The 19359-nt window shown below is 35.8% G+C and overlaps 1 protein-coding gene and 1 long non-coding RNA gene across 6 annotated transcripts in view; one reads left to right on the top strand and one right to left on the bottom strand.

The window, feature by feature from the left end:
• The window catches only part of LOC110361442 (uncharacterized), a 104887-nt gene that overhangs the window by 68765 nt on the left and 16763 nt on the right, over positions 1 to 19359 (bottom strand). The window contains exon 2 of the long non-coding RNA XR_010474378.1: positions 10752 to 10818. This is a non-coding gene — a long non-coding RNA (uncharacterized LOC110361442). The remainder of the gene's footprint in view (positions 1 to 10751; positions 10819 to 19359) is intronic.
• The window catches only part of BTBD8 (BTB domain containing 8), a 42159-nt gene that overhangs the window by 8299 nt on the left and 14501 nt on the right, over positions 1 to 19359 (top strand). For 3 of the 5 annotated variants that reach the window (XM_065072607.1, XM_065072608.1, XM_065072611.1), the window contains 11 exons: positions 809 to 1080; positions 1984 to 2101; positions 5058 to 5147; positions 7293 to 7373; positions 8498 to 8594; positions 9222 to 9310; positions 9522 to 9624; positions 13287 to 13469; positions 14084 to 14410; positions 15513 to 15642; positions 18179 to 18240. In XM_065072607.1, coding sequence (XP_064928679.1) covers positions 809 to 1080; positions 1984 to 2101; positions 5058 to 5147; positions 7293 to 7373; positions 8498 to 8594; positions 9222 to 9310; positions 9522 to 9624; positions 13287 to 13469; positions 14084 to 14410; positions 15513 to 15642; positions 18179 to 18240 — 1552 coding nt within the window. The remainder of the gene's footprint in view (positions 1 to 808; positions 1081 to 1983; positions 2102 to 5057; positions 5148 to 7292; positions 7374 to 8497; positions 8595 to 9221; positions 9311 to 9521; positions 9625 to 13286; positions 13470 to 14083; positions 14411 to 15512; positions 15643 to 18178; positions 18241 to 19359) is intronic. The other 2 variants (XM_065072609.1, XM_065072610.1) reach the window with 1 other exon arrangement.

Raw genomic sequence — 19359 nt, 5'->3', positions numbered from 1 at the left:
AGATCTGTAACACATCTGCTAAATCAAACTAACTATAGCTCTTCTGTTAAACTTTGCTAACTTCATCTATATGGTATGAAACCACTGATAAAGCATGTTATCTGTTCACATTGACTTTTTAAGGCTCCATTAAGTTGCTGGAGTGCAGTATCTTTCTATAAATACGAGATCTTTGCAGTCACAGACTAGGCTTTGTGATCCTTTCCACATCTTGAGCCAAAAATAAGCTCGTGAAACAGATGGGAAAGTGGGAAGCTGGAATTACTCTATGGGCAAAGGGAAAGCTCTTGGGTAATCTTAACTGCAAATTTTAATGCTTTCAAACACTTCCTTTGAAATTACACTTATATCTCTAATTCCATTCATTTATATCACTATACCATTCTCACAGTTTTGTACTTGTAACCTTGATGTTAGAAGGTCTCTATATTTTGGGGTTGGTAAATTCGATAATATTAAAGGGCAATCAAATGCCTTTTCATGGTCATACTAAGATTAATAAATCGGTTGTCTGTCATTACTAATCCAGCTTGCTTCTGCTTTTGCCAGTAGATGTAAGAGAGAGAAACCTTTGTTCTTTTTAAACTGATACTACATTTTACTTATAATGCTTGTTTATGCTTTCTGAAGCATTGCAGAAATAAGTTTTCCAGAGATACTGTTTTACAAAGGGCTTTTTAGTGACTAAGCACTGTAGAGCCCAGCTTTTGTGTTCTGGTCATTAACTTTGTTAGAACAAAAAAAGTCATTTTTTGTTTGTTTTGATCAATTGAAAAATTACAGTAGTAAACCTAACATCATCTTCTAGGCTTGTATATTCATCTGATAAAAATCTTAAAGAAGCTGAGGAGCTGGCTATCATGAAAAAAGTACTGGAACCCAAATTAATACAAGAAAACAACATCACTGCTCTTCAGAACACTCAAACAAACGTGAATTGTCTTGAAGATGGCAAAAGAACACCTGTTGATCAGAATACTGCAAGTGGAGCTACACAGAGAGAAGCTGCTTGTTCATCTTGTATTGAAGAGAAAATTCCAGACGTAGTCGTGGATGCAGAAAGCAACAAAGCCACTGCAGGTAGGTTTGCAATTACACTTCTGTTTGTTTATTTTTGGTTGGTTGTTTTTTTTCTTCTTTTAAACAATTATCCAAAGACTTATACAAATGTAAATACGCAGGCAAAGATTAAATCTGTTGTTGTAACACACCTTATTCTTTGCTATGGTCTACCTCATTCTCTCACACTTTATAAAAAGGAATTGCTGTAGAAATTTGGCAGGAGCAGCTCCCAGCCAAAGTATAGCATAATAAATCTGACAGGGCTTGCCAGGCGTCGGGCATGTTCACCAGCATCCTGTCTGTCCCATCTTCTCTGTGTAATACAGCAAACCTGAGTCCTCACCACATGGGACTTCAATGGAGCAGAATCTCTCCATTCCTTTTCTAGCAACTTACACTAGTTCCACTGTTTTTTTAATGAGGATTTTAGAATCTTTCAGAATCCCTACTGCAACTGTGAATGAAATTAGTAATACGAGGAAGTGTGTAACTGCATCTCAGCAGAGGTGTTGGCTGCTACAGCTGTGTCAGTAAGACGGGATCAAGCAACTAATGCATTCAGGCAGGAGCTTGCAGCATGGCATGACCCTCAACAACTTCAGGCTCTGCTGCTCTTTAATGCAGAGGTACCAGATCTCTGTACAATAAATGAACTGGCTACATAATCTTAAGAAAGAATAACTATAGCACTTCTATAGATATCAAGTATGAAGCACTGGTCAATTTTCTGGTATCTCAAATTAAAACAAGGAAAAGGCAAGGTCTGGATCACCTCTCTAAGGAAAAATCTTGCTTGGATATGAAATATTAAAAATTCTCATTATGTCAGATTCTTGTCAAATATTTTAAGTTGGTTATGTACTGTCACTAGTCTAGTCTACACTGGACAAAGTGAAAATAGCTATTTTTCCTCATCTGCAGGTAATTCCAAACTAGAAGCTGCGTCTGTGTTAGGAGAAGACTTAATGATGCTCTACAAGAACCGCTGTTGTCCAGATATTAATATTTGCATAGAAGGCAAAGATTTTCAAGCTCACAGGTACTTGAAAGTTTTTCAATCAAAATCCTTCTAGTATAAAACGCTGCTGGCACTGTATACCTACAGTAAGTCATTACTGGTGCTGTTACCTAGCTGTGAACAGTTACAGGTTTTGGGTCTTATGTGAGAAGTGGCCATACTTTGTTACTAATGAAAATTATGTATCTTATTAATTACAACTACTGTGAGAACAATCCCTTATATAGCACTTTTTAAAGATTGCCATTGTAAACTCATATAATGAGTGTATATACTCATATATAAACACTGTGTAAGTTTTCTTTGCTAACCTTTTCAAAAATAATCTGTGCTCTCTAAAAAAAAATCTATTAATAAACTATTCAGAACAAAATTACCATACAGGTAGAAAATTTCTGAAGTAGTAATGATGTATTTTTTTTCTGCTCTTCAGAATCTGTGCATACAGAATGACTTTACTGTCATTATTTCAGTCACGTATAAGTAAAGATTGTCAGCAGCCTTTATTAGATCTAAGGTCGAAGATTATTTAAGAACTTTGGCTTATTAGACTTCTGTAGCTTCAGAAAGCAAACTAAAGTGTCAGTACCATTGCTTGTACCATTGATAAGAATTTGTTTGCATTGAGATAGCAAACTAGACAGCTTGTATTTTGTTTCCTTTGAGTATATAAATAACTGAGAGAGACTGTAAAAAACCTCCACTGCTTTTAGTATTTTCTCAAGACAAAACCAGTGTGTGGGGGGGTATTACTGGCATTACAAATATCTTTACAGAAAATATCTTGGGGCGGGAGGGGGGGTATGTATTTTTAAAATAATAGGAGATATTCTTTCCAGAATGTAGAGTAGTTAGGCATGTTTTTTTCTTCTGGTCTACACTATAGGAAGACATGTTCTCAAGTTCATAACTTTGAGAAAAAATACTTTAATGCAAGAAGAAATTCAACAAAAAGATTCCATCAGCAGAGCCTCTTTAAATTAGGCCACTGACTGCCTGGAGCGATGTATCTCGTCTAATCCACGTCACAAAATATGGCAGTAAATCACACAGAAAACAAGGATGTTCTGAAAAAGGCACAAGATTTGCTTGGTTTAGTCCTGCATCATGTGAACAGCAGGAGTGAATAAGGGAAATCTAACTTTAGGTATAATTGTGGTGAAAGCACCGCTATTTTAAGGGGTTTTCAAATAGGAGACAGCTTAAGCCCCTACTCCCTCCCACCCACTTATCTCAGTATTCCTTACTTTCTCGTGAAGCCCTATGAACTTGCAACAGACTTCTCAGCGTGAGCGGCAGCGTTCTGGGAGCCCCCAAGTTACATCTGCCCCGTGCTGCGTTGGGTTCTCACAGAGCTCCGAGTGGAGCAAGTCAGTTTGTTCACTAATAAACTTGTGGTACAAACCATGACAGTAGGAAAGCACACATAAATTTACTTCCAATTCATTTGGTATCTCCATGTTTTTTGTATGTTAAAATTTTATCAATATGTATTTAGGTAATACATACTTGTCCATACTTTACTGAGTAGCCTCTTATTTAAAGTGAGTCTTTGAAATATCCACCTCAACTATGCCCATGCAGTTGATCTAGCCCTGTTCATTACTAAAACTTATTTGGGAGAGGATGACAAAATTGGAGATAGTGTATTTCATACCTCCATGATATTGTGTTATTGTATCTTATAAAACCAAGATCTCGTGTGTATTCAGAACGTCACATACTCAAAGTTGTGATGCAGCACCCATTTACATGTGGAGATATTTTACTGAGATATGAAACATTCTGTAAAAGCTTCATTATTATTATTGCTGGATCAATCACAGGAGGAATGTGCAAGAAGCTCCTAATTTAAAGTACTGAGACTTCTGAAGCAGGAGGAGGAAAGAGAGAGGAGAGATTCCAGAATATATAATGACTAGAAAAGAGACCATAAATAGCACTCGTCTTACTTCTTCCTACACAAAATGAGAGGGCTCTGAAGCATTTTAAGAGCCAACAAATACATGAAAAACGAAGGATTCTTGTGGCTAATATAACACAGGAAATACAGGACATAAAGTAATTCTATAAATAATAGAAAGCTTAGTAAGAGTCAGGAAAAAACTGTATGTATGAAAATATTATCTACAGCTGCAGTAGCCTAGTTAAGATATATAAAGACTGACACTATAAGTGGTGTAAATCTGGAAGGCTGAAATTACGAAGCAGCTTTTTTCTCTTCCTTTTTGCCCTTCCACTTTAAGACCCTGCTGCAAAGGTCTTCTCATCTGGGTTTTTTTTTGAAGACAGTGATGCTGGTGGAGATACTGAGCTACACAGACTAGTTTGGATTTCTTTATTGTCTTTGGGGGAAGCAGGAGTAAATCCAACTAGCTCCTTCATGGCCAGTTATGCCTTTCAAATATACAAGGTTAGTAAGTCTAAGAAGAAGTAATTGACAGTGCTTCTCAAATAGTGCTGGAGACACACCTCATATTGGTGTAGCATAGGTTAGTATCAAGTTTGACTTCTAGGATGTGCTGGTAAGTGGCCAATTTCAAGTTAGAAAAGTTTTATACTTCTCTTATCTTTTGAATAATTACATATTTTGTAGTATAAAAATAATTTAAGAGATCTAGGATCTAATTATTTGGCTAAAATTGAGCTCTATAAACAAGGTTATTTACTGTTACTTGGTAAATAAAACAGAAGAAATAAATTTGCAATTTTGTATTATATAAAAGGAAAATGCTTGTGATAGTAACTTTGTGTGAATGTCAAAGTCATACTAGAAACAAGCTTTAATTTGGGAATATAGAATACTGGTTTTTTTTCTTTAGTGTATTTTGAAATTCCAAGCGTACTGGGAAAAAGGCAAGCAGTATACAGATGACACCTTAATGCATAAAGGGCAAAGATTTAAGTCAATATTATCAAAGAGTCTCATAATAAATATTTGTATCTAGCGGAATTACATTTACTTTTTCTCTCTCAGGGCCATTTTATGTGCCAGATCTAGTTACTTTGCTGCTATGCTGAGTGGAAGTTGGGCTGAAAGCTCCCAAGAGCACATCACTCTTCAAGGGTAAGTGTCGTCTGTGCAAGTCGTGTGGGAGCAGAGGTGGGCAACTGAAAATCACTGCAAATATCTAACAGCTGTGCTGTGTGTAGAGCTCTGAAGATTAATCTGCCTTGGCACTTTTCTTCAACCTGATACATTTCTTGAGTACTGTTTTGACTTCAGTATGAAACAGTGCGTGTAGTGTATTTAATGTTGTCAGATGGCGTAGGGAAGAATTATTTTTCAACAGCACAAGAGTACTAATCCTTTATTGTAGAGTATGTTTTAGTATTCACAGTCTATTTTACAGTTCTCTCACTTCATGTTGTACATGTCATGGAAAGTACTACGAATGAACAGTGTATACAATTTGTACAATAACAGTATATTTACAATGTAAAGACAAATAAAGAATTACATTTTTAAAGTAGTGTTTGATAATTATATTTCAGCATCATACACTAAAATGGTTTTGACTAGTGTCCTTGTTGGCAATGGCTTTCTGTGTGAAAGATGAAAACAATGGAGCTGTCAGTGTAGGATGAATATTAAGACTTTGCAGAATAAACTAGTTCTCGTCAGTAGCAGAAAGATCAATTGAAATACATTAAATTTTCTTTAAAATCAAACCAATACTGATACTTGTAGATGGTAGCTTGTTTAGTTCAGGCATGATGTTGGCTAACTCAGCTTTCTTCAGAAAGAACCATGTACCTTAGAGTGTTGTAAAACAGAATTGCTTTGTGTTAATAGAAAATTGCTTGGCCAAGTGGTTCTTATATTTTCATAATTTTAGTTTTCTGTCAGTGTAATAATATTGCTGCAAAATCAGGAAGGTTATCCGTTGATTTGGTTATAGCTTCCTCATCCTTATAAAACAAAGCATTTTAATTGATTCCTCAGCTTTTCTGCTATGTATAGTATGGTTTAGAGGTTGATAGTCAACAATTACGCCGGTTTTTACACTTATCTCTCTGTAACTGATTTCTAATTTGCTAAGAAATTTTCATCCCTGCTTTCAGCAGAGGCTTTCTCCTGACAAGTATGTAATCTTTATATAAGTATATTCTCATGCCAATGTCTCATAATTTGGTATTAAGAATCATAGCCATTAATTTTACATTTTCTAGTTCAGTTTTCTGTTTGGTGCAGACTTCCATGCTGTCTTTTTAAACACTTATAAATAAAGTACATATGGCTTATTCTGAAATAATGAAAATTCTGCCTAAGATAACAGCTGTCAAGACTGTGGGGAAACCCTTTCTTGCTGATTTTATGGCTGTCATGTGTACTAATACATAGAGAGACAACTGCCTTGATTTTGCTTTTAGTGTCTTGCAATCTTTTTTTTCCCCTTTTGTTTTTAGTCATCGACGTCTGTTGCTTAAACACATCTAATGTTTTAAAGGTTGTTAGCTCAATCTGCATTTCTATATTCCACTTACACTAATGTACACAGCACTTGTGGGTTCTGAAGATTGCAAATGAAGATGTATGTACAAAAGTACAAATGATGTATTGTTTGGGAGATCGTGTCCACTATTTAAAATAAGATATTCTGTGCCTTTCCCTGTTAGGGTGCTAGGATGATGCAAGGATGCAAACACAACTCTGTGTAGAAATTCCCTATTTCTTAATCTGAATCTAGGCATAAAGACTGTTTTCTAAATATCTTGACATGCAACATTCCTATTTAACCTTGTAGTAACACTATTAAATGTATTTTTTGGTGGGAAAAGCTTAAATATATTCCTGAAATCAAGAATTAAAAATAATCATTGTAAAACAATTTTAAAATACATAGTTGCTTAGTAATTGACTTATTACTAGTAAAGAGCTTGGAGATGATTAAAAAAACCCTTTCTGCATCTTATCAGTGTAAATAATCTAGATACTAGCATTAGTCTGCTTATGATTTATTATAATTTCAAAGATTTAGAGTATTATAAAGTTTCAGCGAGTCCATTTAGATATTTTCACATTGCAGTGATCTTGAAAATAGCTTTGATTTTATCAGACCATTTACTTTCCATTTACAGAACAGCTGGATGATGTATCAGCCTTTTGAGCAACTTCCTTTGGCTAAAAAGTGTGGTGGGTTTTATTCTGGACATGGTTTTATTTGTATTTTCTTTCTCTTTTTTGTTTTGTTTTTTTTTTTTTTTTCAGCATAAGCCATGCAGAAATGAGTGTCATCTTGCATTTTATATATGGAGGCATTCTGGACTTTCCGGACCAAGTTGATGTTGGGTATATGTCAACTCATATTATTTTTAATTGTAGTTTGTGCTTGTTCTGTATTTTCTCAGTCAAAAGGAAAATAAGATATAAATAAGATGAAGATGTCAAATATAGTGATCATTACACCTAAAGGTACTTGAGGAAATTCCAAAAATAAAGCTGTTGACAAAATCCTGTTTATTTGGCAGCTGCTGGAAAAGGTGGGCCAAACACTCCTGGAATATTATATAAGGGGAATAAAAAACAGGAGCATGTTTTATACCAAAATCATTCCAAATTTGCCTGTACCTTCCTTTTAGTTTTCAAAAGAATATGTACAATGTGTGGTAACACATAATAATCAATATTTGGAATTTATTTTAAAATAATCTTTTGAGTTGATGCAAAGGCTAAGTAGTTAGAGTCTCAGATCCATAGAAGATGACATATAGCAACCAATGTCAATGTTGGCATTTTCTTCTAGGATAGTTTTTAATTACAGTTTTATATGTCATCCTGAAGTTCTGAAATGTGTGAAATATTGAAACCGTTTATGTATCAACCATTGAACTCTACCACTAAATATTAAAACACAATTTCTTAATGTTAGAAATCGGTATTAAAAGCTTACCTAAAATAAAAATATGGAATTGTTTATAATATGCCTCAATGTCAATGTTTAGGCAATGAATTGATATAGAAAATAAAACTGGTATTATTATGTAAAATACTTAATCATTTGCTCACTGTGCTTTTTGTATCTGGAAGAGACATAATTCTCGGATACGATGTCATCAATAACATTTTATGTAATCCTTGGGAAAAAACTACAAGATGCCAAAACTGCTGGCACAAATATCATTTTCACTTGCTACCCTTAAAACAGAAGACACTGGGAGCCTTCTCAACCGTTTCCCAGCCAGTGGCTGAGGGTCACTTTTATTCAGACCCAGTGGTTGGGAGATTATTATTAGGTCAATCCATGTTCCTGTTTGAAGATTATTCTCTGGCAAGTTTCACACTTGGTTATTAGTCTATTTCTGCAGTAAATTCTGACCGAATAAAGAGGTGAAATCAGCATGTAAATGGTCTTATAAGCAAAATGAAAATCATTAAAATGATTTTGATTCCTGTTGCTACTGCTTTCTCTTTAGTCGCATGTTGGGCATTGCAGATATGTATGGGCTAGATGGGCTGAAAGAAGTGGCTATCTACATTTTGAAAAGAGATTACTGCAATTTTTTCCAAAAGGTATGTCAGTTCTCATGCTATTTTGTGAACCGTAAACGCTAAGAAGAATTGTCATTCTATTACTTACACATCATATTGACAAGATGCTTAACAACTGTGTGTTCCAGGTGTTAGCTTAAGTCAACAGGCCCTATTCTTATGTGTAAATTCACTGGGACTGATGATGGAAGTAAGGCCTGTGGTACCATCCACCTATTGATAGAGGCTTGTAAACCACAACTGATGAATAGCAGCATTCCACACGATCAATGCAATATATACATGGTGTATAATTTGATACATTCCCTTGTATATGTAATTGTTTATAACAGGAATATGGAAATACTATATATTTGCATATCAGATTTCACGGGCATGTATTCAGAAAATATTTCTGTTTAATTAGAATTAGTTTAAAAATGAACAACTGCTCAGAGTCAAGCATTTTCATGCATTAGACTCACTAGGCTGAATACTGCTTTACTGATATGTAGAAGCAGTTGACTTCGCTATTCTGCCTAAAGGCAAACAAACCTAAATACCATGGTAGCTAACGGTACTTCTGTTTGAACTGAAGATTTTGTACTTCTATGCAGTTTCTGTAAGTCAGAAGGTACAATAATTGTGATAATTTGCCAACAATTGTAGCCTGTTCCTGGAAAGCAGCAACCTGTGCTAGAATGCATGGCTATTGCACATTCATTGGGAGTGGAAAACCTATACGCCGCTTGCATGAAGTAAGTAAAATACAATAAATTATGGTTGATGCTTTCCATTTCTCTGCTTTCTGTTGAAATTATGTTACTTTGCAAGATTTGGTTTATTTTGGCATATAAAATGTTCACATTTTACACTTTTTTCTTCACAATACTTTAGAAGTACCACTGATGCTAAAAAGTAAAGATAGAACATTTTTCGTTTTTTTAAGAAAGACTCTTTTTTCAACAGATGGGTGGTAAAACATTTTGCAAAATGTTTGTCAGAGAGAAGCTTTGCCAGTTTACCTGCTGAACTTCAGAACAACTGTCTTGTTATGTTGATTAACTCTTTGGTAAGTAATGTACAGTGTGCTTTACATGTAAATGGAGTGATACACATTTTTTCCTTATTTAGCTGTGTGATGTAATTAAGACATAATAAATACAGTATTTTAAATCTGTAGTACACTTATACTATACAAAAGTTTCCATTAAAATAACAATTTAAAAACAGAGTTTGATGTGCAGATGTCATTGTAATGCTTCATGGCACAGTCTAGTGACAATCACATCCAAGTCCAGCATGAAAATACAAAGTAAGTTTATAAAACCCAGCTCTGACATCATAGTGCAGCATTATGTATTCAGATAGCAAGGAACAGCAAATTGCTGTATGAATTTCTATGTTAGGTGGCAGCGTACATCGTTTGAGATGGCCTTTTCCTCTTTGCCTATGTTCTAATTTGGAAAAACTGTACTTTTTTTAGACTTCAGGTGATCACTGGCTATCAGTGATCACAAGCCATTTGTTTCCAGGCAAGCTGCCTTTTCAAAAATAAAGTAACAGTATAGTATATATATCTCTTCTGCTTCTCAGGTAACAGTACTGAATTGGTCCCCTCAAAGCTGAGCATTATTTTTTGTGGCACATATTTACATTGTTCCCGTTTAGATCTGCTTAAACTTACTTTCTGAGTTTGTTTCTGTGCAGAACTACCCTCAGAGCTGACTTAAAAGTAACTGATTTGAACTAGACCTGTTAACAGGAATTTGGTCCAGTAATTAGCCTGTAAGTACACAGAATTGTAACCGAGATAAGAGTAGGTAGTTGAGCTAAAGATAAACCTGTACAGCTGCTGCCAAGCACGACTGTATATGTATATGACTCTAATGTGGATTGGCATACACAAAGTGTAATCTAGCTAGCTCAAGTAACATTAATGTAGCTAACTCAGGTAATGACACAGTGCACACCAGATATCTCCATATGTGCTATCTCGTATATCTCATGCTGAAGCCCTTGTCCCCGTGTCTCTATTCATGTTATCTAATTGAAATGGCTCAGGTATGGCTACCCACACTGCCAAACATATCCCTAAATGTACTGTCAAATGGTTCTGGCCAAGAACTGCCCCTTGCTGAAAGGGCTGTGAAAGCTCCTTGGGACTGTCATTTCTCAGGACTTCTTTGGAGTACTTACCTGTCAAGTGCTGAGACCAGCATGTCATCTGTGAGCAGCAGCTGCTACTGCATATTCCGGTGAAAGTCTGAAAAACAAGAGATTTCAGCGCTATGTGGTTGTACCAAGAGAAGCTTGAGAGTACCCACAGTTAAAAAAATGAACAGTCCTTCTATCAGAAAGTATAATTTCTAACGGAATAAAGACAGTAGCTATAGCTCTTAAGATACTAGGTGTTCTGCCATTATATTAGATCAGTATACTCAGTTGTTCCTAAAATATATACATAGCTTTGTATGTCATAAAATGTATAAATGTTTCTGATGTCTTAAGTAAGGTTTTCAGGATTATAGAGCAGTTCATTCTGATGTACAGGTGTTCAGAGTTACACTGCCACCCACCTCCAAAGTAGCTCAGGTGTGTAGCACCCACATGTAGACACAGTTCTAGGCTCTTCTCCAGGCACCCTTGTGCAGCATTGTCAGGACAACTTCAAGTGAACCTGAGCCACTTCAGGCTCTCATCCCCTCTGCACCTATTAAATCAAGGTGCTGTGCTTGCAGTTTGTGTTGAAATGCTGGAGGGACCTTTGAGCCACCAGCATTTGCAGAGCAGTCAGGGCACTGTGGTGTTGGTACTGGTCCAGCTCTGTACCCAGCTTCTCCAGGAAATTTTGCAGTCTGGACTGAAGTGTGTTTTCGTTCCCATTTTACTGATTTAAAATCTATGTTGGTGGGTCTTTGCAAGATTCACTGGTATTTTATGGACTCAAGCTGAGAAACCTTTTAGAATTGCAAAATTAAAAAATTAAGCAGACAGAACAGTTGCAGTGAGTGATCATATAACTCTGAGCTCTTAAGACACCCAGTCCCAAAACTTTGTGAAAAAATCCACTGGGAAATCCCCATCTGCAAAAATGCTTAAGGCTGCTTGAGGGAGAAAGAAGGCCTAACAATTCTGCAGGGGCTCCTGTATGTTTTGTATTACTCTTTGCTGCTACAGTTCTCCGATGTAAAACTTTATAACAGTTACACCCAGTTAAACACTATGACTCTACTGATCCTTTCATTTATCAATCTTGGAAATGTAAAACCTAGTTACTGTGGGGAAGCTTTTCAGAGGAAGAAAAGGTGCAAAGAAAAGGAGATTGCTGATCACAAAGTCTCTGGGAAGCCACAGTGATGAACAGAGAAACATTAAAACAGGAGTGCAGTTTAAAACTACAGTTTTAAACAGAGTGCAGTCTCAACTACATGCAATTAAATTACCATTTTTTTAGACAAGCAATGTGGACTCCACTTTCAAATGGTTAGGAAAAAAATATAACAAAAGAAGTAAAACTCAGAGCCACTCTTGAAGTGCTGATTTTATTAGAAGTCAATGAAGGTATGTAATACTTCACTGGAAGTGTCTAATAGAAGTAAACGCTTATTGCCTTGTGAGCAGGATCTCAGTTCTGGACAGTTCAAAAAGCTTGTAATTGAGTCCACTGGGAGCAAGAGCAAACAATAAACATATACTTAATCCTTAATTTACCTTACACGCATAGAAGCAAACTGGTTTTGCCCACAGATGAGTAAAGTAATAAAAAAATATAGTTGAACAATGGCTGGCCAGATTTTATGTTTTAACAAAACACGCATGAAAAAAATCCTCCCTGCTTTCTACTTTGCACAAGACAAACGTCATTATAATCTGAATTTGCAGTAGGGGGTTTTGTGTCAAGTATTTATCTGAATTGTTGCTTTCTCCAGTGTTACTGATCTTACTGCATAATTTATCAGTGACCTGCTAGGAGATGCTGAGTATATCTCTAAATGCATTATAATGTGGGTAACAATAAATGGCAAGTTCTTTAAAGTGATGTGTTAGCCAGTAGAAGTTGCCTTCGAGTACCGTGCTGATGCAATGCAAGAAAGAAGCAAAGGCACAGACCAGGGGAATAAATATTAGGAAATATGTTTGCTTTTTAAAATGTAACTATAAACATAACATTTCTCTAAGAAACACAACTATTAGACAACAAAGACTGTAAGTTCAGTGACAGCTTCATCTCGGAAGACAAATATTTGATGCTTGCCTCCTTTAAATGAATCAAAAGGATTCATAACTCTGAAGATGCTTGGGTGTTTATGTATCCCAAGTTCTAGGCCATCCACACTCATCTAAAATTTTCACTTACTGATTTTATTAAAGAATTGATTACATCTTTCAATGCCTGAAAGGTTTTTCTCTATTCAGGTTCTCCCATCAACATTCACCTTATTTTGTTCAAGAATGCAATACTTAATGACATGCAGTTGAAAAAATACAATAAAACGTATTGAAAACTTTACCAGGCAAAACAGAAACAGTAGATTTTTCTATTTCTGTTTTAGTTTCAGAGGTAGGCATAATGCTCAGAATTATCAAAATCCAAATTTATTTAAAGAAGGGAAATTAATATATGACTGGATCCTTGTGTAAGTGTTCAGTAACTAAACAGAAGGTATTTTATGAGCTGTAATTCTTCAAGTGATTACTTGGCAACAGGCTAATTTCTGTTTTTATTTTAAGAACCACAAGAATGCTGCTTTCCTTTTGATGGAGAGTGACCGGCTGATCAATAGTTTGCCCCAAGTGAAATGGACAGAGGCAGCTGTGGCCTTGGCATCGAGGCTGCAAGAAGAATGCGTAACATTTATTGTGGCAAACTTCCTAGACATTGTACAAAGCGAAGGCTTCTCTGTTTTGTTGCAGGTAAAATGCCCTCGAGTTTTTGTATGCTTCCAAATAAATTGAATTATAATACACTTTGGATAGTTCAGGCTGCTAAACAATAATAGTTTCAACTTTTGCTTTAAAGTACAATTCTGTGGAAAATTAAAAAAAAAAAAAATAAAATAGGCAGTGCTAAGTTGGGGGAGACTGGCTTTTTTTTCCAGTGTTGTTTAAAAGTGTATTAATCCTTTGTGCAGGGTTGATACTGCATTCAGGTTATGTGCCTCAGTCAAGCAAACGTTACAATGAATTTAGTGGGACAGTGTCTGTGCTGCAAAGAGATTATTATATATGTAAGCTTTGAAAAAGCTTTTGCACCCCTAGAACAAGAGCATGTACTGACAAGAATGACGATGAGTATCAGCAGTGTACTCAAACTTCTACTGCTATTTGTTGAGTTGCAAGAATGTGGTAACGCTGCAGGTCCTGGTGAGAACATGTCATTGTAGCAGTTTTGCTTCTCCCATGAAAGATTTTTTTCATATGTATTGAGGATTAAAAAAAAAAATTAATAGGGAGATGTTAAAACACTTTGAATTCAGAGTCGCATGTGGCTGTATATTGATGACAGTGTGCTTGTTCCTAAAATTTAGGTTAGCGAGAGGCCTCTGGATGGCTTGCGAGCAGCCTGGAGAGGGGTGGGGTTGTGGACGGACACAAAGGAAGATGCTCAGCTCAAGGCCCCTGCACAGCGGGGCAGCAGATCCCCTCTGCCCAGGAATGCTTTTGCATATGAAGTACACTCTTTTGTTTTAAACGGCTGTCTCTTGTTGTTTCCTCAGGCACAGGCAATGAGCAGCAAACCTGACCTTCTAGAACTAATTTTTAATGCAATTGAAAAAAGTATTAATAATGAAAATAGCTGCTTTCTTCTTGTAGCTGTGGATACATTGTTGGAGTCCACAAATGTGAAGGAGACGGTAGGTTTTTCAATGTGCCATGTTTGTAGGAAAAACTATTCTGGTATTGTTTCCTATAGCGGTTCAAATCAAGTGATGTGGTGGTTTGAGCTCAAGTGGCTCAGTCCTGCGGCTGGGGTCACACAGAGAAGCATCTGCAGAAACCCAGTGTCCTGTTGCAAGTGCAGAAAATGTTGCCATTTGTTTACTGGATATTAACACTTTTTTTCTTTTAAAGAGAAACCCTGTCTATGGCAATAAAAAATTACTGTGTATTACTGAGAATGCAAGTCTCATCGGCACCACTGCACTGTTGTTCTTTACTATCACTTTACATTTGGGATGAGAAAAAACTTATCAAAATATTTCATTACCTTAGTTACAGGTGAAGAGAGCTTATCCTTTTTCTCTGTATCTTTTCCCCATTTTGTAAAAGTCACAGCTACGTTGGCTTTTGTTTAAGACCGTCCTCTGAAGCAAGGGCTGCCTCTTAAATCTAGTGTGTGTTTTTTGGATTGGGGGGAGGTGTCAATCTCCATGTGTATAATATGCCGTGTATATTCACACAATCTAAATAATGATATTTAAGATGTGGTTGACTGTAATGCTGGAGATAAGTCATAAATAATAGGACATACTGATTAATATCCAAAATGATGCTATAAGCAAAGAATGAAAAATAAATGCATAATGAATTAACTGCAGTCTGGTGCTATTGTAGATCTTCTTGGTAAAAGCAATTAAAATTTAATCAGATACATTATTTTTCCCAAGAGCATTTGACCTTGTTGTGACACAGCTGACAGCAAAGAGCTATTATGGGGTTCATTTGAAAAAAAAAAAAAAAAAAAAAAAGGAGAAAAAGGAAGGAAAAGGAGAGCAATGTGGTGTTTTCTAGTGCTGTAACATGCCTTGGAGTGACTTGGTTTTAAAGTATTGCAAAAATTACTGTGGGGGGCAATAATCCTTCAAAAGCAGCATCTCCATCTACCAGGCCATTATAAAATATAAGTGATGACATCATTGATCTAGCTTAGGGAGTAAGCAGATTCTGAAAGGAATAATGACTGGTTGCTATGACAATATGCCCCTCGCCAGCTGCTGATTTGTTACTTGAACACAGGGTTTTACGTGCAAGATCCAGGCTCTGCGTGATAAGCTCTGGGTCTTCCTGGTTCAGTCTTTTTATGCTGTTCGTCACACAGAAAGCTGGAAGCTGATGAGGCCAGACCATCAACAGAAAATACAAGCAGGTATGTCTGGCATCAAATGGCATTTGAGTATTTTAGCAATCTGTTTAGTAGATAAAATGTAGGTGGTATTGTGGAGCTAGATAGAAATTAAAGCAAGCTTTGTGATGCTTTAGGTTTTTAAAGCGGTATTTTAGAACAGAAGCGTGATAGCATGCTTAGCTACGTGGAAATCTGATACTCGTTTTCTGTGAAAAGTCTCCCCTGCTTTTCCTTTTAGGAGTGTATATAACAGGAACCAAAACCATGTAGACTGATTCTGTTCTTATTTACAGCTGCACTAAATTACTGAAAATACTGCAGTAGGATTAAAAACCTTATCTGTCTGATTTTTAAGGAGATAAGCACTGTGGATGAATTAAATTTGCACAAAGCAGATTATCCGTTCTATGAGTTCAGCTTCTGTCCTTTATTATTTCCTACATAATGCATAAATATTGCCTGTCTCTTGCATAATGCTGATCTCGTGCACTGTGCGTAAATGCAGCCAGCCCGACTTCCCAGTTGATGGGTACCGTGATATTGTGTGTGTGCTGCAGAGCCCCACAGGAGCTGCAGAGGGTTCTCGCAAAATTTTAACCCGCAGCACTTCCAACAAAAAGGAGTTTTTGTTCTGAACATTTCTTTGTCTCGAAGTACACAAGTATTCTGAGGGTGTGGAGCTGATGATGGAGTTCAGGTTCTGGTTGAATATTAGCTTTGACAGTACAGTGTTAGAAAAGAATGTGTTGAAGGCTTCTCTAAAACCAAATCACTTTTGATTCAAAGGAGAAATAAACATTTCAGTGTCCTTTTTATTAAAGACTAGTTACGATATGGCAGTTATTAAAACTGTTTACACCTATAGATACATGAAAATTTTATTCTACAATTGCATGCTGAGAGAAAGATGCAGTGACAGTCTAACCATGATTTAGGGATGTAGTCAAATAATATGTGACTGCTACTGTATAAAACAGGTTTATGATTTCTTTCTGGATTATAAGACCTTTTAGAAGCTGAGGAGCTGGCTTTAGAAAGAAGGGTGGTGGGGTTATTTGTTTTGGGGAGTTTTATTTTTAGGATGATCATGTCCTTATTGTAAATAATGTCTAGGCTGCTTTGCACTAGTGCTTTCAATACAAAAAAAATATAAGACTGAGGTGTGCCTTAGTCGTCCAAACTCCATCTTGCCAGAACTTGTTTTGTTTTCTTTTAGATTCAATTACAACTCAGAGCTAGCATACATTGTGTATGTAAGCAGATAGGCTGAAATGTTTGCATCAATTATCTGTTTTTAATTACAGGTAAAGCAATCAGACAATACTGGTAGACAAATTTTAATCTTCAGATTAAATATGTCTCGGATAACTTAAATCAACTATCATCTTAAAGATTTCTAGTGGCGGTTTATCTTCTAGAGATTTAACCTATATAGAATTTGAAGGCTATAACAGAGGAGGAAAAATGCCAAAAGGAGACAGATGATATTGTGGGGTTTTGCATTCACAACATGTCTTGTGTTTTCTTAGGCACAAGTTTATATGGATTTTGTCTTAATATATTGGTAGGTATTAATGTGCAGAGTCATTGCTAGAAAAAGGATTAGATCCTTGGGGTGCCATTTTCAGCATACCTTTTGTGTGATTTTTTTACAGACCTATATAAAAACTATTTTTAGTATCTTCGGTAAGAATTACGAATTTTTGTTTGTGTTATACACAGATACATGTTTTGTATGTATAAATAATATGTCAGAACATGAGGTGCTGAATGCTTAGTTTTTTTAGTACATTTTTTGCAAAACCTTTTTTCTGCTGAAACATTAACACAAACAAAAATGAAACCTTATTGATTCTGGATCTGTACAGTGTCTATAAATATCCTTTTTGTATTCTACAAGCGCAATTGATTTAAAGGCTTTATTGAAAAATGCTTCCCTCCCAGGGTAGACCAGTCCAAAAAAAAAAGGGCATTCACTGCCTGAAAATTCCACATGACAATCACAGGGATAATTCTCATGACATTATGCTGCATGCTATCTAAAGAGGCACTACGATCTTCCTGTGTACATTTAGATGTTTTGGCTTCACCACTTTTGAAAACTGATACAATTTACTTTAAAGTAATTAATCTCTTATTTAAATAATATAAATAAGTATTCTATGAATTACAATACATCACTTAAAAATCATTAGTACTCTAAATCTGAAGGTCTCTGTTTTTTGTAAGTTGTGTACACTTTCAAAGGTCTCAGTGCACTGAAACCTTTAAGTGAGCTAAGCTTGGATAAACAACAATGTGTCTTAGTGTGGAAATGGGGAAACAGAAGAGTTAAACAGTTTGCTTATGGCCATGCGACCTCACTACAGATACCACATAAACCCATGTATTTCCACTTAACATTTGCCATTTCACCAAAATTAGCCTTCCTAAAAAAATTACAGGACCCAAAGAACTGCTTTTGGATTTCAGATTATGTCAGCTGAGTAGGCTGCATTGTTTTCTGTCCCCCTTCTTTCCTGCTAAATAGTTAAGAAACTGCTCGTTCCTTTTACAGCTGCATTTGACAAGGGTGATGACCGAAGACTTGGCAAAAAACCTGTATTCACTAGTTCTCAGGTAAACATTGATCTCCAAACATTAAAAATACTCAAAAGCTTGCAAAGAAAACTATATTTATCGTGTGTTTTAAATTCAGTATTAATTTGTCATATTATTTAATGGACCTTGCTTTTGAAAAAGCTGTATTTTTTTTTTTTTGGTGAACTGTTATTTCTATAGAATCAGTAATGTCTTGGGACTCTGCCTATGCTCAGCTATACTTTCAAACAGATAAGCTCAAATAAAAGACAGGAATTTGTGTTCAGGATCTCACATTCCCCTGTTGCTACGTAATGAAACTGATCTGTTTCCCAGAGCACATGGTTTGCTACTGAGCTAATGAATCTCTGCTGTTATCACAACCCACCACAGCACTGAGCCCGGTACACTCCTGCCCTGAAAAACTACTTTTTAGTGCCCTCAACGACTGTTCCATTGAGACTCACACTCAAATCTACATCACTACTTGGTAGAAAACCAGTAGGGATTTCACATTATTTGACAGTCTTGGATACATTGCAATGACCATGTTATCACAAAGATTCCATTTCATGCACTTAATTCTCTATGTTTCAGTATATATCTTCATCTGAGAGAGAGTGACTGTTGTCACTTATCTAGTGGGTACACTGTTAGTCATGGTTAAAAATATCACATGTATTATAAATTAATATTTGGTTTTATGTTTGTAATAATTCATAGTCTTTATTCCTCTTTGGAAAATATGCTCATGTAACTTACAAAAAAAAGTTTTCTTACTTCAGCAGACACTAATAATATAAAGAAATCATAGAATCGTTTTGGTTGGAAGAGACCCTCAAGATCATGGAGTCCAACCATAAACATTTACAGAGTAATTTCTCCAAAGCAAAAATGAGACTCTACTTAAATATTTCCATATCTTCTATATAGAGCGGCCTATCACATGAGATTTTTTGGGCACTCTTGTTATTTCTGGTACTTTTACATCTTTGAAAGACAGCAATCTGAGCAATTTTTTTTTTTAGTTATTTATATGCTGAATCTTGTTGCTTTAGATTCATGTACTACTTAAAAAGCAGCTGTGTTTCAGAAATGAAAGATTATGGATAACTTGGTGTTATAACTGTCTTCTGGTATGAGGTTTTTTCCTGATTT

This window comes from Columba livia, chromosome 8 (genome assembly GCF_036013475.1).
Source record: "Columba livia isolate bColLiv1 breed racing homer chromosome 8, bColLiv1.pat.W.v2, whole genome shotgun sequence".
Classification (NCBI taxonomy): Eukaryota; Metazoa; Chordata; class Aves; order Columbiformes; family Columbidae; genus Columba; species Columba livia.
Note: the sequence above shows the minus strand (reverse complement) of the source record. Positions and strands in the feature narration are given on the sequence as shown.